General features: G+C 30.3%; 2 protein-coding genes across 2 annotated transcripts; one reads left to right on the plus strand and one right to left on the minus strand.

The window, feature by feature from the left end:
• The first annotated feature begins 14,943 nt into the window (after positions 1-14,943).
• Positions 14,944-17,757, plus strand: LOC111903823 (uncharacterized). The gene is made up of 13 exons (XM_023899565.3): positions 14,944-15,202; positions 15,580-15,677; positions 15,766-15,848; positions 15,970-16,096; positions 16,188-16,251; positions 16,347-16,444; positions 16,517-16,601; positions 16,683-16,806; positions 16,887-16,988; positions 17,087-17,151; positions 17,251-17,332; positions 17,430-17,509; positions 17,598-17,757. The coding sequence occupies exons 1-13, from the start codon at positions 15,012-15,014 to the stop codon at positions 17,653-17,655; spliced, it is 1,257 nt and encodes a 418-aa protein (XP_023755333.1). The 5' UTR covers positions 14,944-15,011; the 3' UTR covers positions 17,656-17,757.
• LOC111903822 (uncharacterized) lies at positions 17,625-21,345 on the minus strand. The gene is made up of 10 exons (XM_023899564.3): positions 20,042-21,345; positions 19,716-19,955; positions 19,517-19,637; positions 19,277-19,429; positions 18,997-19,185; positions 18,706-18,912; positions 18,353-18,552; positions 18,200-18,278; positions 17,986-18,123; positions 17,625-17,900 (listed from the first exon to the last, which is right to left on the minus strand). The coding sequence occupies exons 1-10, from the start codon at positions 21,025-21,027 to the stop codon at positions 17,775-17,777; spliced, it is 2,439 nt and encodes an 812-aa protein (XP_023755332.1). The 5' UTR covers positions 21,028-21,345; the 3' UTR covers positions 17,625-17,774.
• Positions 21,346-23,277: the final 1,932 nt, after the last annotated feature.

Below are 23,277 nucleotides of genomic sequence, written 5' to 3' on the forward strand. Positions count from 1 at the left end.
CCCGGAGTCCCGAGAAAAAGGAGTTTTTCGGTTTTGAAACGCTGCTCCAATTAAGTTCCGGTTTTTGATAAAATTCGTTGTAAGTGTGCTACGCTTACGCAATTTTTTATATAGCTTTCAAATAATTATAAGAATGTTATTAGGTCCTTAAAATAATTATTTGGCTATTATTGAGTGTTATTAACGCTTAATAATAGTCAAACTAATTAATTTGTCGCGGTTATCATTAGACTAAACCTTAGTGGTATTGGTACTAGGTTTTATCGAAGGAAAATCGTTTTGAGAGTATCGAAGCGCTGTCCGAGTGCTGAGTCACCACCTTTCAGGTGAGTGCATAGTTACTTTCAACTTACACATAGATATGAAGTATTTTATATAAATTACGTGTTGTGTGTGTATATTATCTGTATACTTGCTATCTATGCTGGATGAACGTTTTATACATGTTTTCAATGATTTAAACTGTATATGTATTTTATATCTTCAAAATGTGTTGGGTAAAACATGGGTAGATGTAATAGTTGCTGTGTGACAAAATAAAATAATGAGAGGCCTCGTTATAGCTGTTCTTGATGATCTAGTCATCTAGCGGAGTATAGATGACGACCATGGACTATTCTAGACAGTCCAGTGGAACACTAGCAGGCTCGCAACCTGTAGGTGTTTATTCGAACTGTGTGTTTTTTCGAACTGTGTGAACTGTGTGCTCACTAGGTATACTCCATCCCAATGATAGTCCTTTGACTAGGTCCCTTGTGTTAGTTGTTTTAGGGACGTAATGTGAGGATAACGGGAATGGGTAATTGGGCTGATTGTTTGATGTTTAAAAATAATAACTATATTATTGTGGGTTGAAAACCCTATGTGCTCACCAGGTTTCCCAACCTGACCCACTCAATTTATTTATATCACATGTGTGGATATGAAGTGACATTACACTGAGAGATTTAAAGAGATGTAGATCACTAGTGTAAATAATTGTAAGTTTTGTTTATGCTTATGTTTCTGTATTAACGATGACATCCCAAACGTTTTAAAATGAAATAAATACGTTTCTTCGAAAAGGTTTTAATAACGTATTTACCATGTTTTTCTGGGAACAAATTCCGCAACATTTTTATAAAATGAAGTACTCTGATTTTTATAAAGCATAAACAAAATCGGTCTTTTCTGGCCGTGATTTTGGGGGATGTCACAGCCTTCATGGCAACCGGTGGTTGTTGCCGCTCCGATTTGGTTTTTGGTACGACGGCGAAGATTTTGTTATTCATGAATACTTATGTTTAGGCAGCTTGGAGGAGCTCCAACATGGTAAGCAATCCCATAATCGAAAACTAGGGTTTCTAATTTTTACCTTTAACCGATTTCGATTTCGCAGGAAGCGAAGGCGTTCAATTTATGCCGTTAAATTCAGAAATCAGATAGGAAATAACGCTCGGAGCAACGAAAGCAGTAGCATAGATTCACATTCGAGGTCTTCTCAGCGGGGTGATAAAATCATCTAACTTTCTGATACAAAGCGACTTCTCAACTCGTCTCTCCAGCTTTGAAACGTTTGTGGTCGGAAAGAATGTTTACAGTTTGGGGATTTTGATATTGGAGATTATCACCAGAAAGAAACCTTCGATGACTAATTTAGGGTAGTATGTAATGGAGAAAAGAAAGAGAGAAGGGTTGAAAGGTTTTCCCGTTAGATGAGAAAGGAACAAGGGTGGGGAAGACGCTGGGGAGAGAGAGAGAGAGAGAGAGAGAGAGAGAGAGAGAGAAAGAGAGAGAGAGAGAGAGAGAGAGAGAAGGGGGTTGGGTGAGATTTTAGTTTTTATTATTTATTTTTAATTATTTAAATACCAAAATAAATAAAGAAAAATAGAAAAAAGAAATAAAAAGGGTAAAATTGTCTTTTTAAGTGAATCAGGGACCAAAAATCTAGAAAACCTTGATTTTGGACCTTCTATGCGAGTCAAAAACTTTTTGGACCCCATCCAAAGTTTTTTGCAAACCACAAGGACCAATTTTGCAGTTTTGTCCAAATTCCGTGGTAACAAATCCCTAACAAATTTCGTGGTTGTGGATCCCTAGCAAATTCCTTGGTGATGAATCCCTAGTAAATTCTATGGTGATAAATCGCTAGCAATTTATGTGGTGTATATTATATATCAAATTCAATAGCAAACATTCCTTAGGCACAAATGGATAACTGATTTATAAATTAAATCTAAATTATTTTGTAGTAATATATGAAAAACAAAAATAACAAAAAAATCAAATTACATTATATCATAAAATAATACAATAATTATTTATTACATGGAAAATGGAAAGTGACTACTCTAAAATAAATACTTTTCAATAAACATATCAATATTTTATGACCTACTAGTTTTGTTATTCTCTCATAACATTATTAATATCCATTGCTGATTTAAGTTGTTTATCAAGTTGCTCGACTCTTGTGTTGTATTGGTCTTCTTGGGCCTTCATTATTTCTTTAAGCTCTTCGCTTTGTTCTTTTTGTTTAGCAACAAGGTCCTCAATTCTTCCATTTCATCATTTTTACGAAATGTAAGATTCATCTGTTTTACCATTAATCTTGGAAACCGATTTTGCAAAAGATCCTAATTCATAAAGTCTTTTTTTGTCATGACCATCAACAACATCATAAAATATTTTTTCATCCTCAAATTCAGCACCTTCGGCTTCCAACTCTTCCTGTTTTTTTATATAGGCCGCCTACAAAATAATAATAATTTAAATTAAGAGATATCAAAGTTATGAATGACATTAATGACTAGCTACAATATAAAAGTGTAATTGCACTAAAATGAATATTACATGAATTCGTCTATCTTTTTCATTTGTAAATATGGCACCATTGTGATTCTTCATGTGTGTAGGCAAGAGTTTGGGACAAGTGAATAGATGAAGTGAGATAAGTCTAAGAAAAGGTAAAGATAAAAAGAGAGATGAGTCTGAGAAGATTCAAAGATAGAGTATGGGATGAGCATGAGAATGCATGAGATAAAATAGGTGAAATAAGAATGCATGAGAAGAGAGTAGGAGAGATAGATGAAATGAGAAAGAATGAGAATAGAGCTAGATTATGTAAAGAAGTAATGAAAGAAAGAAAAATATAAAAGATTATGATAACATGAAAATAGATACAATATAACTCACCATACCTATGGTTAGATGTTGTAGATATTTTCATGTTTTGCAGGTTTAGGTAGCAGCCGATGTACGTGAGGAGATAGGAGCACGAGAACATAGAATCGAAGAATAGATTTTACTTCCTTGTATTTTCTTCGTTGTTCATTTTTATGGTTAGATTTTATTGTAAACACGATTTTATCCTTGAAATGTAAACTATTTTTGTAAGAATAAAACTTCTCATTTGTAAAAAAAAAAAAAAAAAAAAAACTCATATAATTCTTTAGATGTATGTGTAGAAAAATCGGGTGGTTACACAAAAGAAATGTCTATGTTATGCATGGTTATTATTCGGAGTGTCAAACTAGGCAATCATGTCAGCTTTTCATTTCATATAAAGTATTTTTATAGTGTCATGTCATCAACACGACTAATTATTGATAGAAAATCTTTATCTTTTGAATAATTTTTTAAAAAATTGCTTATTTTATTATTTTATCTTGATTATTTTATGTAAAAGTTTGGCCTATAAAATTGTGAGTAAGAAATCGACATGAAAAGAAAGATCTATATTTTAGCGAACAAATGCATAGCTATTTGTGGATGTTTTCAAAGTTTGAGAGCGACAATACCTTTTCCTTTTGTCATTTCGATGTTGAACGCATTCAACATATATTACTTTTGTGTGAAAGAATATGTTATTTAAAATAATTTTATATAAGAAAAACAACAATTGCAAGATATGATTTTATTCATAGTTGAATAGGCATAAACCGCTGTTAAACTCTACATGTTTGATTGTTTGTACTCTTATCAAGAAAATTTCTAGAATCACGTTCTCCAATATGGCACAAACACTTTGAGTTTATTCATATGGTGATTTCTTTATAAAACACACACACTCATCTGAAAATGAATATTAAACATATTCATTAATCATACAACTATTCAAAACATATAACATAAATAACATAATCAAATATTCAACTTACTAAGGGGATTCACAAAGACATCGGGCGTGTTTGGCAAAAGTAGCTGTTAGCGGGTAGTGGGTAGCATATAACGTGTAGCGGGTAGCGGGTAGCGGGAAGCTGTAACTTTTATTTGTTATATGGATGTTTGGTAAAAGTAGCTGGAAGCTTTTGAAATATATAAAATTACATAAAAAGACAATTGATTAAAAATAAATAAATATATAAATATATTTTTAAGGGTAATTATGGAAATTGATTTCAAAAGCTCAGGAGCGTTTTGTTAAACGCTACATGAAGTAGCTAATAGAATCAGAGCGTTTTGTTAAAACTAAAAGTTAAACGCTCGTACTGTCAAACGAAGCATTTTGTTTAAAGTATAGCGTTTTATCAAAAAGTCAAAACCACCAATTCAAAATCATTGTTTGAAAACTCAATTAAAAAAATATTAAAAATGTAATGACCGTAAATCGAAATATTATGTCCACTTTTCAAAACTATTTTCATTTTTATTTTAGAGTGGTTATAGAAATGACTCTTGAGCTTTGGTCTGATTGAAGTTTTGGTCCCTAAGTTAAAAAATTAATAGGTTGTATCCTTGTTGTTTATATATATATATATATATATATATATATATATATATATATATATATATATATATATATATTTATATATATATATATATATATATATATATATATATATATATATATATATATATATATATATATATATATATATATATATATAACAGTTTTGGTCCTTTGGGATAAAAATACTAACTTAATCTTGCTTTTTTTCATTTTCTTTTAACAATTTATTATTATTATTATTATTATTATTATTATATAACAATTTTATTTGTTCTTTATTTTAATAGAGTTTGTATAGATTTCTTATAAAATTATATTTATTTTTTTTAAATTAATTATATATATAAATTTTCCGGTGATTAATTTCCAACGGCAATTAGTTTTTCATTCCGTAAGCTTATTCAAGATAAAAAAAACGTTATTTTAGGTGACAAATAAAAATACATTGTTATTTAGGGTTAAATGTATAAATATATTATTGTTTAAGATTAAAAGCAAGAATATATTGTTTTATACTTTATTTTTACTTAGTTTCTTATTTAAAAGCGTCTTGTATAAAAATTATATTAACCAAAAAATAATATAAGTGATAATAACAATTATTTTTATTATTTGGTACACTCACCGACTTGTATAAAAATTATTTTCCGCAAAACCCTCTGAATACCGGCACAACAAAGAAGTATTATATATATATATATATATATATATATATATATATATATATATATATATATATATATATATATATATATATATATATATATATATATATATATATATATATAAGGGTTGAAAGTAATTTTTCAAAATAGAAAATGATATAAATTGAAAATATGTTTTAATTGAAATGGGTAAAGATGTAAAAGTTATTTAATATTTTGATAAAATATTGTTTCCATCGGTAAATAAAAATAAAAATGTAACAATTTATGTTAATATGTAATTATTACCTCTAAGTCATATCAATTAGGGTTATTTAACCATGTAAAGATGGTATTGATTTTTTAAAGCGGTTTCTATCTTTAAAATCGGGTGTGTTTAACAACACCCATCTTATCCACCTTTGACGCAACTCATCTCACATTATCATCCTATTGACCTGGCTTATTAATTCTCTACGTATCTTGGCAAATCCCTTTTTTTAGTTAACGTGAGCAATTCCCAGTTCATTTGAAGTGGGAGACTCCTTCAGAAACCAAAAGCCTCGAACTAACAATTTTCTTTCTCTACAAGAAAAATGAAGGCGACTTGCACCCTTTACTCATTAACGCCACCATGCCAAACTGCCACTACTCTTCCTCTCAGCCACCATTCTCAAATTAACCCTTGACCCACCATCATCTTTGTTCCATGTACAATATTAACAATTCTTCTTTGCTCCATGATCGATGGTGGTGACTTCTCACCACCAGCGCACACCTTCGACAGTGGTCACCACCAGCGCACCACCCACCAAACCGGACAAAGTTTCGGAACAACTTAAGATGTTATAGTTATTTGGAGTTTGTCTTATGAATGATTAATTGAAATTTGCAAGGAAGTAACATATAAATGGATTTATCACTGTTTGAAGATTGTAAGAACTAAATAATTATCAATATGTTATAATTTGGTTAGCACGTAATGGTTTGATCTTATAGCTACTATGAAACTATTCAACGAAATGAATTAATCATTGCTAGAAAACTATTTGTCACCATTGCTTTGCGCGGGTAAACGACTATAGGTGATCTTTGATAATTTCTAAATCAATCCAAAAGCAAACCAAACACATACAACAAATGCAAAACCGATTAATATATAAAAACACACATACAACAAATGCAAAATCGATAAATATATTAATCAAAAAGCAAATTGACCACTAATTTTTTTTTTGTTCGCCACATGTTTTTTTCTAGAAGGACAAAAGAGATTATTGTTAGAACAATTGTAGAAAGAATCTACTCAAAAGCTACAAAATCAACAAAGAGATAGAATAACATGTTAAAACCAACCTACCCAATTAATATTCAACATATTTTATTAAAAATATTCACCATATGTTTTTTGCAATGTGAAATGTCTCCGAAAAAAAACTATTCACCGATGACACTTTTCCTGGTATCATACCAGATGAAAATTTAATTGTATATTATCTGTTTTTGGTATAACGAATCCAATGTAAGAAAATACGTATCGAACAAACACAAAGACAATCAATAGACTTAGAACGCATGTCCAATAAAACGCGACAGTTCAAAAAATTTCATATTCGATTAACCAATGTGGTAACTTGTTTTTGGAATATGTTCTCTAATAACAAACTAATCTTTTGCCGCCGCATTACGTGGGCCAACTGCTAATGTGTGTGTATGTGTGTATATATATATATATATATATATATATATATATATATATATATATATATATATATATATAGGCATAGGTTATTCTATTCAAAGTAATTATTGTGTTATTGTATGCATAAATATGAGCCAATCATTTTACTTATTTTAAGAAAGTGATTAATATATATTATTGAATTAAAATAATCGAAAAATACCATCTAATTTAACTAGAAGGGTATTTTACTTAATTAATATAGATTTAATAAAGGAAATTTGCATATTTTAAGGGATCATAGATTCTATTAATTTTAAAAATCCGATTTTACGAATTATAAGGTTTTTAATTCGGACATTCTGACAGAATATGTTTGAGTATGTTAAAAAAATATTCTAGAACCATAAAATAATAAAAATATCCTTGAACATATTTCTTGTAGAATAACAAATTCTCGAATCATCAATTGAAGAATTAAAACAAAAATTATATTAATTCTTATAGAATACATGTAACAATTGCTAAGAATTACATTTGTTGTTAAAAAATAACACTAAAAAACTGTCAAATCGGGAAAAAAAATCAAAATCTAACAAATACACTAATTTATTCTAAAAGAATGGTGTTGCTAAGAGGTGTCGTTCAAATTTCGTGGTCCGTTCTTCAAACATCAGCTGCTGTGGAAAAAAATCCAATGAATAAATTAATGAGAAAATATTCATATTTCATTCCAGCATGAATGAAATTCGTTAATATTAGTCAAAAGTTTGAAAACTTGAATTAAAGAAAATAATTAAGAAATTCAATTTGGAGTAAAATGAAAATTTTAAAATATTAAATTCATGTATTTAAATTAATTTATATTTCTTTAAATAGACACAGATATTAATTAATTAAATCAATAGTATAAATAGACAAAATAAATATAATGTATAAACAAAAATATTTCATTTAAAAGAGATAATTTTTTATTACATAATAATTAATAATAAAATATAATAATTATTTCCTCGTAAGAATCTATTCGCTAAAATATTTCATTTAAAGGTGATAATTTTTTATTACATAATAATTAATAATAAAATATAATAATTATTTCCTCATAAGAAACTATTCGCTAAAAAAACTATTTAACGTCGATGTTTTGTGTGAGGACACATTTAATGTGTGTGTGTGTGTGTGTATATATATATATATATATATATATAATACACATGTTTGTATGTGTTTGTACTTGTGAATCTATATATATATATATATATATATATATATATATATATATATATATATATATATATATATATATATATATATATATATAGAGAGAGAGAGAGAGAGAGGAGGGTTCTTTGAGATTCTATATATCTATTATCATGTCAAAATACTTTAACCTTATTTTCTTGGAATTACATCTACTACTTAAGAGTTTTATAATTTATGTGTAGTGATGATTTCAAATTTAAAATAGTTAATCATTATAACTCTAGAGTTTTTTTTCAACTTGTGGATATTAATTGGTTATGACTTTTTGTTTTTCTTATATTTATACATATTTTAGCTATATGAGTAGTATATAAGTAAGTTTTTTTTAAAAAAAAAATTGATGTGTTTAAAGATATTTTTTATTCAAATATAAAGAGTTGCAAAAAGTAGTATTGTTGCATCAATGGTTATTACATATTGTTGCATCAATGGTTATTACAATGAAGATTTTTCTATAGAGAATAGTACTTTTATATATAAAATATATGTTGATTTATATATATATATATATATATATATATATATTATTTGTATGACTTATAAGTATTTAATAATTTTTTTTATAACAATATTATACTAAATGTTGTAGTGTTTTTATATTACTAAAACTTGTAATATGTTTTTCATACTATATATATATATATATATATATATATATATATATATATATATATATATATATATATATATATACAGAGAGAGAGAGAGAGAGCTAGGTTCATTTGTTTAAACTAATTATTGTGTTATTGTATGAGTAAATATAGGTCAATCATTTCAAAAGGGTAAATATGTAATCTTATATTTAATTAATTAAGGTAAATATATAAATCAATTAATATCCCTTTAATTTAGGGATATCAGTTTTAAAACTCAATTTTTAGTCCGCCTCTTCCCTCCTCTCTTATATTCATCGACTCCGGCAGATTCAAGGATGGCATCGTAACATGCGGATCACGTCCCCATGGCATCGTGCCAGTCCGCCTCGTCTCCAACTACCAAATCCCAAAAATAGTGAGAGAGATTAAGATCTCCAGTCCGACGTGATTGGTTGAGAATCTCTCTCACGCCACCCATCGGCACCGACAAGGCCGCCGCCCATGAGATGGGTAAACTTTCGGTCATCATCTACATCACGGTAGCTTTGCTCCTCCTCCTTCTCATATCGCATTCCCCCAATAAATCCAATCATCAGAACAACCATCGCCGCCACCGTCGACTAAAGCTCCGCTCCAACTCCTATTTCACCCCCACCATCGCAGCCACAACGGACCATCATGTTTCCTTCGACCCTTTGGTAGCTGACATTGAGCGAAAAAGAGAGGAAAAATTATGGGAGAAGAGTCACTTCTTTGGCGACCATCATCATGAAGCAAAAACTGAACCTGAAGCGGATGATGCTCCGGGAATGGAATCACAACCGGAATGGGTTTTATCAATGATATGCTCATTCCATTTGAACAATCAGATTCTTAATTTCTGGAATTTGCGAAGAATCAACATGTAGTTATGGTTGATAGACTTGAGTGCTTTCTACTATCAGTTTGTATTTGGATATTCCCCTTACATCTCAATCTGGGTATGAATTCACAGGTAAGTAAGCATGTTTAATTTTGATGTTTTTTTAATAGGTTTGGCCTTGAAATTGTAGTAATCTGGTAGATATAATCATGTTGATTGACAGCTTCATTGTCTGCATAGTGAGGGGATTTTTCAGATTTGAAATTGAATAAAGCAATTTAATGTTAAATCTCATATATCAGTGATCTAGTGATAGCAAATCAACACAATAATTACCTATCCAATTCATATTATGAAAATAAGAAGACATTTGAATATGAAATTTGGTTTGAACAAAATCAACAACATTGGAATCAGCATCTTACCCAAATCAACCAAATCAGAAAAGTTATTACTCCATCATATTAAACACAATAATATAGTATAAAGAGAAAGAAAACGTTCAACAACACCATCAAATTATTTTCTAAAAACAGAATTAAAATAGATGAAAGAATCGAGATTGGAAAAGGAAGGAACTAGGTGTTTCCTTTCTCTTTTATGTGTCTGTGTGTGCTCCTGGTGTGTGTGATGCAATCAATATACATTTAGTCATTAGGGCCTGTTTGAAATTTACTTATAATTTTGAAGCTTTGTGTTACAGTTAGTTGAAATAAACACCCTAGACTACATGAGTTTGATAAATGTCATGAGAATGCAAATGTGAAATTGGAGTTTGTTGTTTTTGCAGGCGGATACAGATAAAGATGGGAGGTTATCATTGATAGAAATGATTGATAGGGCCATATGTATTTTATAGTTAGTCCATATGATAATCATGAACATATTCTGTTAGAATGCCCCGAATTAATATAATTATTGGTAAATGAATTCCAATTCTATCAGAATGGAATCACGAATTTCATACCCTAAATGTATATGAATTAAAACAACAATTTTTAAACTAATAATACACAAGTTTTAAAAGAAACATACTCTAAATCTTCCAATTTCAATGTAATCCTTTTATCAAGTTTTTGGGTTGCAGGTTCCAGTGGATAGCATTGAAAAACATTACTGATCACATCTATAATATACATTATGTAAGATGTTAGTATATAATTAGTGTTAGGATTATATACAAATATTATAAGAGGTAAAATGTGAAATCAACGTTGTGAACTTTACCAAAAGAAATGGTTGAAGGGATCGCCTTATCGATAAGATCTTGGAAGTTTGCAAAAGTGAAAGAATTCAAGGGCCCATTAAAACCAATGCACTTGTTTACTCTAGTGGTATATTGAAAAAACTATTTGTTTTGAATGTCAACGAACTTCATGGCATCATCAACATATAAACCAAGTGTTGGCTTATGAATGTAAACATCAGCATATTCTTCAAGTGCTTTTCCCAGTATCACATATGGTTTCTCCATAGTGCATTCAATTTTATTGCCCTTAAAAACGATTCAATAAATAACTAATAAACAAACTATATGATTAACATAATAGTGTATAACAAATAATATGATAAGTTGAAATCATTAAATATGTTTAAAGCGATTAATTTTAAATACCTCTTCATCCATTAAAATCATTCTGATTTGTCGTGTCTCATGTGGTTTCGACCAAGTTGTTTGTTTCTAAAGCCGGATAATTCGGACCTTAATTGTGTAGTTGTCATTTGAGAAAACTTAGATCATTAATCATTGTAATTTTTGTTGGATCCATGAGCTATAAGATAAAAATAAAACATTGATTATATAATGGACAAAATTGAGAATGATAAGCAAATCAGATTTGAGAATAATAAGCAAAGTAATCAGGTGAACTTTACATATCTATATCCACATTAGATACACGAAAAAAGGTTAATTAATAGTTTAAACTTTACGAATTTTAAATGTTCTTTCGAGTATATGTCAAGAAATATAATACATTATATCATTAAAATTAATAATAATAATTAAAAAGGTATTAAAAAAAATAACATCGTTTGAGTAAAAAAGGACGAAAATGTCATAATATATTTAGTGTGGGGACAAAAATGCCCCTTCTAAGAATGAAAGAGCGCATTATACTTGGATAACATAAAATATGTGTAACCCGATATTAACTCATTATTATTTATTTTCATGTTTAGATAATTGATTGTGTAAGAATACAATTAATATGAATAGAAAGCGAGAAGCTTTTAAGTTGCGGATTATCTATAGTTAGTGTTAGGACCAAAATGCCTGTTCCCATATTTCCCCTGTTCAATATTACAGTTACATAAAAAACTTTTATTTTATGTTCAGAAATAACATAAACAAGTTGAAACTAATAAGTATATTCTAAAAGAACAATTTCATATGCAAACCGGAAGTGTTAATTGAATTCAAATGTTATATGTCTTTGCACCATTTTTCAGAATGAAATCTGTAGAAAGGAAAACTTTTCTGTTCAGAAAAAACAGAAACACTTTATAATAAAAGGCCCAAAATGCCCCTTTTGATATTTCCCCTGTTCAAAATTACAGTTGCATCCACAAATAAGTCTCAATTGGTTTTCTTTGATGGAGATTATGTGGGAGTACTTAAACAACTGAAATGATTGTAGAAACTCTATTAATCATTATAGAAAATCTTGAAACAACTTCCCATTAAATGGTAAAAATTAAAATAATAATAATAAAAAAAGAAGGTATATGTGTTTGACTTACCTTATATTCATTATAAAATGTTTGTGGCTATCCTATTAAGAAACATGGTCTCAAACATGGTAATGCAGGGGCAATATGGGAAAAGTAGTAAGAATCCGAGTAGAAAAGAGAAAAGACATAAGAATCAAGAAAAAACAGAAACTTTTCGGTTCAAAATTAATGTTGCATCCACAAATAAAGTCTCAATTGGTTTTCTTTGATGGAGATTATGTGGGAGTACTTAAACAACTGAAATGATTGTATAAACTCTATCAATCATTATAGAAAATCTTGAAACAACATCCCATTAAATGGTAAAAATTAAAATAATAATAATAAATAAAGAAGGTATATGTGTTTGACTTACCTTTTATTCATTATAAAATGTTTGTGGATATCCTGGTAAGAAACATGGTCTCAAACATGGTAATGCAGGGGCAATATGGGAAAAGTAGTAAGAATCCGAGTAGAAAAGAGAAAAGACATAAGAATCAAGAAAAAACAAAAACACTTTCATAATAAAAGGACCAAAATGCCCCTTTTGATATTTCCGCTGTTCAAATTTATAGCTGCATCCACAAATAAAGTCTCAATTGGTTTTCTTTGATGGAGATTATGTGGGAGTACTTAAACAACTGAAATGATAGCAGAAAGTCTATCAATCATTATAGAAAATCTTGAAACAATATCTCATTAAATGGTAAAAAAAAAAAATTAAAAAAAATTAATAAAAAGAAGGCATATATGCACGACTTACCTTTTATTCATTAAAAAATACAACGTATTGGCCTCTTTAATTTGACAGGTACCCTTTACTTTCCTCAAAGATCAGGTGAATTATCATATGGTTCAAAAGATTTGTAGCTGATAAAAATTAAAAGTAATGAATTGTGGTAAAAAAAAAATTAGCACTGGGACATGCTTCCTGAAGAGACACGTTTCTGTATGTGTGTTTTGAAAGTAATTAGTGGATAATCAGATGTAAAAACAATGTATAGTAGGATATACTTATGTTAGATTGAAGGCATAATATGTTCAATATTTCCAACAGAGAAATTAAGCAAACTTTATATTACTTTGTTTCCTTTCAGCTTCATTTTATGATTATATTTAGCTTTTTTTTCATATGCGGATTGCTACAACCGTCTAATACGGTTGTTTATTGACCGCACTTTCCTATGAGCAGGGGCAAAAAAGTCATACGTGTTTCACTTTTATTGTTTACAACACATTCATATAGAAGGCATAATATGTTGAATATTTCAAACAAAGAAATTGAGATTGGCATTACATCGAACAGTTGGCGGACATTATACAAATGACCTTGTTACACTGTGTTAAAAAAAAAAAGAAGATAATTGAAACTAAAAGGAAATGAGTCGTGCATATATAAATGGGCATAATACTAACCTTATGTAGTTGTTGGGATGGTAATGCAGATTCTTCAAGACAGTTGATTTCTAGCGTGAAGAAGACGACTCGTGCATATATAAACGAAATTGAAAGGAAACGACTCATGATTGTATTATGTATATAGATGTAATTGAAAGAAATTTTTGGAAATTATTACCTGCTATAAGTAAAAGATGAACGATTACGCATGATTGGAGCGATTCTAAATAGATATCCAGTTAACATTCCATATAAGTACATAGTCATACACAGAAAATATTTGGTTAAATGGAACCGATGTTATTTTGAAATCGAAGCCTTCAATCCACTGTGATTGAAGGCTAATCAGTTGGCACACGTATATTTGTTGCTCTGTATATGGGCTTAATTTAGGAAACATAAACTTACATATGCACATAAGAATTGTCTGCATTACATGTGGCATTCTAATAAATTTAAATGTGGAATATCCTTATTCCAATAAAAGAATAGTTTTAATCTCCTTTTGACATGTGTCATTTTATTAGGCATCCTAATTAATATATATTTTATTCATCTTTTGCCATGTGTCACCATATTAGGCTTCCTAATTAATGCATACCACTTGTCAATTTATTAATTCTCCATTTCAAATTTTAAATTTCTCACTCTAATTAAATTAAATTAATAACATTATAATAAAATTAAATAAAATTAATACAAACTATATTTCATATATTTATTTAAATTAACGATTATAACTTTATATAACTAAAAAAATCTTTTAATTAATAATTTATTTATAATAATTAATTAATAATTTTTGAATTCTCATTAAGAAAGTTTAATTAATTTTGTAACCGTGGTTTCCACGGGTTATAAACTGGTTAGATAATTAAAAAATCAATAAAAAGCCATTTGTCAAAACGCATAAGAATTTGCTGAGTGTCAATAAGATGTTTATTTATTAAGGTAGATAGGCATAAAAAAAAATGAAGGAATAAAATTAAAATAAAAGAAATTTAATTTACAATAATAAATAGTTAAATATTATAGTTATAATGTTATACTATTTAATTCCATGCCCGTTATTATTAACTAGAGAGACTGTAACCAACTCTGGATAGGACTCGGCGCAGACACATAGAGGAGGAGAGATATGGCGTGTGCCTGTATGCGCCACTTGAGCGCCATCAGGACTCCGACGGTGGCTTCCGCCGGACCTCCAAAGGAAACCGCCAATTCAAGGGTTCTGATACTAGGAGGAACCGGTAGAGTCGGTGGCTCTACCGCCATCGCTCTCTCTAAGCTCTCCCCTGACCTCCGCATCACCATTGCTGGTCGTAACAGGTTTTGCTTCCATTTCCAACTAACAATCCCCAATTATTTATTAATTCTTCTTTTTCAATTTAACTCTCCTAAACAAAGCACGTTCATAGCAATTTCAACTGCAAGTAGAATCACACAATTTCTTCTCGTTTTGTTTGTGGTAGAATCGATTGAAGAAAAAATCCAATCGAATCAGTTAGCTGTATCTTCATATCTACCCCTTATAATCATAGCTTAGTAGTAAAGTAGCCATAGCTAGGCCAGGGTGCATTTATCAAATTGTATACTTGGTAATTCAGAAACTTCAAGTACCATTAACATAAAGGACACATGATGTTTTAACCTATTTTACTTCCAAACCCTATAGGCTTAATACTCATGTGTTTGTTTCATGACAGGGAAAAAGGTGCTAGTATGGTGACAACACTCGGGAAGAACGCCGAATTTGCTGAATTTGATATAAATGATGATAAATCACTGGAATCAGCTTTAAATGGTGCGTTAATTCTTCAAAAACATATGAAAAATTGCATTTTTTTTCTCCTACTTGATCTAAATCCTTGATGCATATTCTACCTTTGTAGATGTGGATCTTGTGGTACATGCTGCAGGCCCATTTCAACAGACAGAAGATTGCAGAGTCCTGGAAGCTGCAATTCGGGCCAAGGTGAGATCAAGGTAAAATCTAATTACAAGATTTCTTGATTTCTTTTAGAAATCTATCATATGATTAATCGTATGTAGAATTTAATTTAAGTTGACTAATAATAATCTTGATTAATTTTCAGACAGCTTATCTTGATGTGTGTGATGATACATATTATGCCTTACGTGCAAAAGCTTATAATAATGAAGCAATAGCTTCAAAAGTTCCAGCTATAACCACTGGTGGAATCTATCCAGGAGTCAGCAATTGTAATTTTACACACCATTTGATTGAATAATAATTAAAGAAGTTCATAAAACTTGAATTTGGTGATGAGGGGTATTTTCGTAATTTTGACAGTGATGGCAGCTGAGCTAGTTCGTGTTGCAAAAAGCGAAAATAAGGGTGAGCCTGAACGCCTAAGGTATTTCATTATTTATTGATGATAATTGATAATTGATAATTAAGTTATTTTGTTGTACACTTCCAATATTATATAACTTTTTTTTTTTTTTTCAGATTTTACTACTATACAGCAGGAACAGGTGGAGCTGGGCCCACAATATTAGCCACTAGTTTTTTACTTCTTGGAGAGGAGGTTATTGCCTTCAATAAAGGTCTGTTTAAAAGTTAAAACATTCTAATATTATACATTTTTTATGATGCTAATTAGTAATTAAATCATATAGGAGAAAAACTCAAATTAAGACCATATAGCGGAATGATGAGCATTGACTTTGGAAAAGGAATTGGGAAGAAAGACGTGTATCTCTTGTAAGTTTTATTTAATGCTTCAACTTTCAAGCTTCATCAATGGAGGCATGACGTGTCATTTTTGTAAATTTTTTTTTATAGGAATTTACCAGAGGTGACAAGTACCCATGAAACCCTAGGAATTCCAAGTGTGAGTGCTCGATTTGGAACTTCTCCATTTTTCTGGAATTGGGCTATGGATGCAATGACACGCTTTGTTCCTTCTGTAAGATTTCAATCTATTTTATTTTTCTAATAAATTCAAAACAAAAAAAAAAATTATATGTTTTGTTGTAATGTTTTTAGGAACTTTTAAGAGACAGAAGCAAAGTAGAAGAAATGGTTAAGTTGTTTGATCCAGTGGTTCGCGTTATAGATGGATATGCTGGAGAGCGTGTCTCACTACGAGTATTATAACTTATTCTCAAATCTTTTAATTTTTTTTTTTTTCTTTTAAATTTATATTTTCGTAACCTAAATTTTAATTATTGTAACTTTATGAACAGGTTGATTTGGAGTGTTCTGATGGAAAGCATACGATTGGTGTTTTCAGTCATAAAAAATTATCTGTGTAATTCTTATATCCTTTAAATTTATTTATCTTTTTTTTTTTTTTTTTTTTTTTTTTTGTGTGTGTATGAATTAGTTTGAGAATGAATGGTGTATGCAGATCGGTTGGAACTTCCATAGCTGCATTTGCTCTTGCTGTTCTTGAAGGTAGCACACAACCAGGTGTATGGTTTCCAGAAGAGGTATTTTTTTAAATGATTATTTATAATTAAAAAAAAATCATCAAAGTAAAACGCCTTAAATCTTAATGCATTTATTGTTTTTCTATATTTTCAATAGCCTCAAGGAATTGCCATTGAAGCTCGTGAACTTCTGCTTCAACGTGCTTCTCAAGGAACAATTAATTTCGTTATGCACAAGTATTATTATTATTATTATTTTTTATTTTTTGTATTTGTTCAGTTTTATATAAAAAAATTAATTTTTTTTGGTTGTTTGTGTCTACAGGGCTCCATGGATGGTGGAAACAAATCCTAAGGAAGTCGGACTTGGAATATATGTGTAACAATAATAATTCAAACTACACAAACCAAAAACTTGTATGAGTTATGATTGTACAATATTTTTTTGACACATTAAATGCATATTACTCAAACATTAAAAAAAATCACACACAAATATGCATTAGTGGTGGGACCCAGTTCGCGTAAATACAGCATTTTGGACATCTGTACCCATTCTTGATGATTTGCTTCTACTAAAGCTACGACCTTCATTTCTCATTTCTTCATCTTGATCATATTGTGACCTCTACAAAAACCAATAATGTAATCATAAATAAACTAAGTAAAAAAATCAAAACTATGAAATTGAATTATTATTATTATTATTTTACCTTGAGAGGGTTAGAAAGCACAGCATATGCTTCACCAATCATTTTAAAAAGCCTATCAACATCTTTATGTACATTTTCAGCTATCTCCTTCCATAGCCCATCATCTCCATCATCACTTCTAACAACTGATTGTGCAGCCTACATGATCATAAACCCTAATTTCACAATCCTGTTCAAATACTTTTCCTAAAATGTTTCAATTTTTCACACAAACCTTATCAGGATGATGTCTAAGTGCAGCTTTTCTATACGCCTTTTTAATATCCGATGCATTAGCATTTGATTCAGTTCCCCTACAAAGTGTTGAAAAAATAATTATATAACTTCACAAAATTTTTTTGTAAAATTTACATTGAGAAGAACTTACAATATGAGGTACATGTTTAACGGGATTCCCTTTCTAGATTCTTCTTCAACATTAGAAAGCCAAATCCGAGTTTGTTTTATCTCATTAACACCCTTTTCATCCACACGTGTAGTTAAAAGAGACACAAGTCTTTCTAGATCTATTGCCACCTGTCCATAGTCTCTAATCATCTCATGCAAGCTAGCTCGTCTAGATATTGCCTGTTTTACATCACCAGGGTTATAATCGTCTTTTTCCAAATATATATTTAAAATATATATATATATATATATATATATATATATATATATATATATATATATATATATATATATATATATATATATATATATATATATATATATATATCAAACCTTGAGATAATTTGGATCAAGGGCTATAGCTAGGCTGCAATCTGCTATAGCATCAGTGATTTGACCTAAACCTCTGTATGCTGCAGATCTATTGCAAAAACAAACTGATGCAAATGAACGTGATTCAACACTGTGTGATAAAGCAGCAGTGTAATGTTCGATTGCTTCTGTGTGTTTTCCTGATTTATACGCTTCATTTCCAGCTTTCTGCATATGAATTATGATTCAAAACTTTAAAAAAATCAAAAACTGTCGGTGTTTTTTTTTTTTTTTATTGTTTTTAAACCATACCTTGTAAGATAGAAGCTCACGTATTGTATCAGATAAAGGTATTATACAGCTTGAATTCTCTTGTTTTTTGATAAATTCTAGAGCATCATCTAGCTTTCCTAAATAGAAATATGATTTAACAATCAAGTTTGATGCTTCATCAGAAGTGATCTGTTCACACGTCTGAATCACCTCTTCATACCTCTGCAACTGCAAAATAAGACAACACTATTTGATATAACTTTGACCAAATTGACCATTAGGTTTAGTGATTTTAATATTTTAAATTTTTAATACAAACCATGAATAGGGTGTCTGCTTTCATCTGGAGCAATTTATCTGAACAAGTGCTTATCTGTAGAGCTTCATTCATGAATCTCATTGCAGATTCTAAGTCTCGAGAATCTTGTCTTTGGGAAAGATCGTTACATTGCTTAATACATTCAGACACTTTCTGATTAAGTAAAAACAGAAGATGTTAAAAACTTAAACATACACAGCTCAAGGGTGTTTTAGTAATTTCACTCACACTTCATATTACCTGTGCCTTTTCTAGACCTTCAGAGGCCTCTGCTATTACTTTCTTGTCATTTCCAGGTTGTTGCATGCACTTTGTATATTGCTGTTTTGCATTTTCAGTTTCTCCAATAGCAAGGTAACAACTGTATACAGATTATAGATATTATATTATTGTACAATGAAATTTTATAAGATTAATAGATAAGGTTAGTAAGGCTTACTGTGCAGCTCGAAGTTGGACCTTGAGAAAGTTAGGATCTATGGTGGAAGCCATTAAACAGTCTTGTAAAGCTTCTTTCATCTTTCCAAGAGAAACCCTAGTTGCTGAACGATTGCTATAGCACAACATCAAAGCCTTAAGACAGCTTCTAGATTTTTCATTTTCAGATACTGAATTTAACCCTTGTGTATAACAATCCTCTGCTTTAACCAGTTCGCCATTGTTGTAAGCTTGGTTTCCCCTGATTCAAATCATCGTCTTAGTTCTTTGAAACATCATAACATTGTTAACTGATTAATAAAAATGAAAATGTGTAGAATCTCACACCTCAATCGCCATTTCTCACAGGCGTCCTCTGCTATTTTGCTGGAAGATGAAGTAAAAGCTTGTTCATTTACTGGTTTTAAGTCGGCCCCTTTTTTGCTTAAGAAGTTAGACAAATCAACTTCTTGACCCTTTATACCTGATAATCTAGATAAATCAGCTAGTTTTTCATCATATGGACGAATATTTAGTGGTAAGTATGCTTCAAATTCAAAACCATCTGGATTTTCAGATGGATTTCTTCTGGTAAACCCATAATCTTCTTGAAGCCTTGAATGACCAACAATGGAGTTTTTTGACTTGTCTTTCTTTTTCTTTGACCTTGTGTCTTTAACAGAATCCTTCTTTGCTTCGAATCTATTCATCCCAGAAAACAAGTTACTTCTCATGTCTGGTGTTCTGAATTCTACCTGTGGAGCCCCTATATCATCCAATTTGCTTGTAAAAGCAAACTCGCCCATTTTTTCCGATTGAACAAAATCGATGAACTGGCTTTCGTTTGTTGAATCATGTATCTTCAACTTGCTAACCTCGTTTGGCAGTTCATCGACTGAAGATTTGTCGACATCAGCTTTGTCCTGAGTTGGATTTGCATAACCTTTATCGGAATCGATCTTCATTTTCAACATATCATCTAGAATGACATTGGAAATCTCGCTAGAAACTCCCCTTTCCAGATTCCAATGTGAACTGGAATTGGAATTGTTTGCACCAAATAGGAACGTCTCCTTGGGATCATTTTCGAAACTCAAATTTCCTAAAACCGCTTCAGATGAGCTCGTAAATTGGTTAAATCCTAGAGGATTAGTAGACTTATGATTATGAAAAGATGCTTGATTTCTCACCTTCAAAAACCGTGTCGAAGCTGAACTAGTAGCAGCACCGGGCTTCCTGGCGGCCGTCAACGGCGGCGAACTAAACCCCAGAATGGGATTTGCTTCGTTGAAACTCGAGAATCCATTATTTGAGTTCGATGACGAAGAGTTCATGTTGTTCTAATGAAAACAAAATCGATCAAGCTTGATGGACTGGGTCGCTACTGAGACATACAATCAACAGAGTTTCTGTAGCTGGATTTGATCAGTGAACGGAATCCTCATTCGATAGTAGGTTGATTGGGGTTTGTTCTTTGATTGATCGGAAAGAATCTATCGGGCCATGGTTCATTCTATCCTTCACTGGTTTTCATGTTCAAATGATTCATGGGTGTCCCCATTTCAAAAAGCTTGCCTTCACGTTCACGAGGGTGAAATGTTCACTTTTAGCCCCCGTAATTTTAACAGTTTACAAAAATGGACCCTCCGTTCAATTCAACACAACAAATATCTTTAAGACTATCTAAAATTGGATTTTAACCTTTAGACCTTTTGACTTTCTAACATCAATAAGACAAAATTAAAATTTCTTAAAGAGAAAGAAAAAAAATAAAGTCGGAGGTGGACTTTTTAAATTTTGTATAACTTAAAGAAAATATAAATACATAATAATATATTTCATAAAATTATTACAAACAAAAATTATAAATAAATTTATAAAAAACTAATAAAAGTTAAATACACCTTCTTTATGTTTTGGAAGGGTGTGATATGGGGATGGTGAGCCATTATACAATCTTCAATGAATTTTAACCATTTAATATCAGGATAAAAACAAAACAACGCTTATATTTTATATATTTTTACGGGCTTTTCAATAAAAAAATCCAAAAAATATACAAGCGTTTCTATCATTATATAACCTTCATTTACTTTATATTTATATTTCGCCTATTTTGAATGGGGGTGATAATTCGACGATTCTTTTCTATTCATTCACGGATTTTAGAAACAAATTGGCAATGAGGCCTTTTTTTGTACTTAAGAGCGTAATTATGGTCTATTGGAGTGTTTAGGATTCCTTTTAAAATGATTTTTGATTTTTAATTTTTCCAAAAAAAAAATGTTTGGGTAATAGAAAAGTTTTTTGAAAATGACTTTTTAAAAAAAAAGTTTCTAAAAGTTATAAAAACATGACTTTTTGCTGTTTTACATGTAAAAACTAAACGAAAAGTTATTTTGCTAACTTTTTATTAATCCAAATACACTTTAAATAATTTATTTTGCAAAAAATCATTTTATAAAAAGTCATTATTAAAAATGACTTTTAATGTTCAAAACTAATCTCAAACACCCCTTATATTGATATACTATATCTATTTTAATTCTTTTGTAATAAATAAAATATTCAATTAGTTATCCCCTTTGTCCCATCAGATCCCCCCCCGCCCTTCTCCCCACACACACACATCATTTGGTACCCTTTCCTTTACATTTCATCTTCACCTATATCGGAGGTTTGCAACCCTCATCTCCTTGTCTGGTGCATCTTCTTACTCTTTGCCTCCCTCGTCTTTTGTGGCCCTCAAAAAACCTTCCTTTTTGCCCTATAAAAAATACAAGTATAATTGGAACTTCTACAAAAACACCCATCTCCGGTTGATTCCATTCGGGGATGAAGCTCTCTTCAAAAGCCCTCCCACCACTGCCCCTATGTAGGCTTCAAGAAACCCTCCCAACCTGGCTGACAGAAAGCACTAGATTAGAAGCCTTACTTGGCTGATAGAAAGCACTAGATCGGAAGTCTTTTGCAAATCGAATCTTGAAACCTTTTAAACCCCATGGACCAACAAATCATATTTCGAAAGGTGGTTGTCGATTTTGCAAGCGACGACAAAGGGAGCGGTTTCCGGCGAGGGTTTGGGTGTGGGTTTAAGGTTTCTGACTTGGGCGTATGAAAGATGAGGGAAAAGGTATCGTGTGAGGGGGAGAGTAGCAAAGATTAAGAGAGTGGGTCAATTTACTATTTTATTTACTCATTACAAAAGGATTAAACATGATATTGAATACTAAAAAATTAAATATCCTCCTACATTTTATTCCTACTATCTTCCTACCCACATTAAATGGTGACAAGCAGACTAAAATATTATCAATTTCATTAAATGTGACACATGTCAACATTTGATTGGTAGGAATACAAGTAAGAATAAAATGTATGAGGATATTTAATTTCTCTAAATACAAACATCTACCATAATTACACTTAAATAATAATAAAGGGCACATTCACCTGTTCCTTTAAAATTCATCGATGAATCAAATTTGGTAGTGGAAATATCACTTCCCATTTATTTATTTTTTTGAGAGACAAACTATTATACTCCTAAGTTAATCCTAAACAACACCTCTGTCTCCTAATGA

This window comes from Lactuca sativa, chromosome 6 (assembly GCF_002870075.4).
Source record: "Lactuca sativa cultivar Salinas chromosome 6, Lsat_Salinas_v11, whole genome shotgun sequence".
Lineage (NCBI taxonomy): Eukaryota > Viridiplantae > Streptophyta > Magnoliopsida > Asterales > Asteraceae > Lactuca > Lactuca sativa.

Bases quoted from the DNA above. Each gene is read 5' to 3' on its own strand.
- LOC111903823 (XM_023899565.3), top strand. From the start codon at position 15,012: ATGGCGTGTGCCTGTATGCGCCACTTGAGCGCCATCAGGACTCCGACG. The intron at 16,989-17,086 runs GTATTATAACTT...CTTTATGAACAG, and splicing joins GAGAGCGTGTCTCACTACGA to GTTGATTTGGAGTGTTCTGA. The intron at 17,333-17,429 runs GTATTTTTTTAA...TATTTTCAATAG, and splicing joins GTGTATGGTTTCCAGAAGAG to CCTCAAGGAATTGCCATTGA.
- LOC111903822 (XM_023899564.3), bottom strand. From the start codon at position 21,027: ATGAACTCTTCGTCATCGAACTCAAATAATGGATTCTCGAGTTTCAAC. The intron at 19,430-19,516 runs GTAATATGAAGT...TTACTTAATCAG, and splicing joins AAGGTCTAGAAAAGGCACAG to AAAGTGTCTGAATGTATTAA. The intron at 17,901-17,985 runs GTAAAATAATAA...TGGTTTTTGTAG, and splicing joins TGCTTTCTAACCCTCTCAAG to AGGTCACAATATGATCAAGA.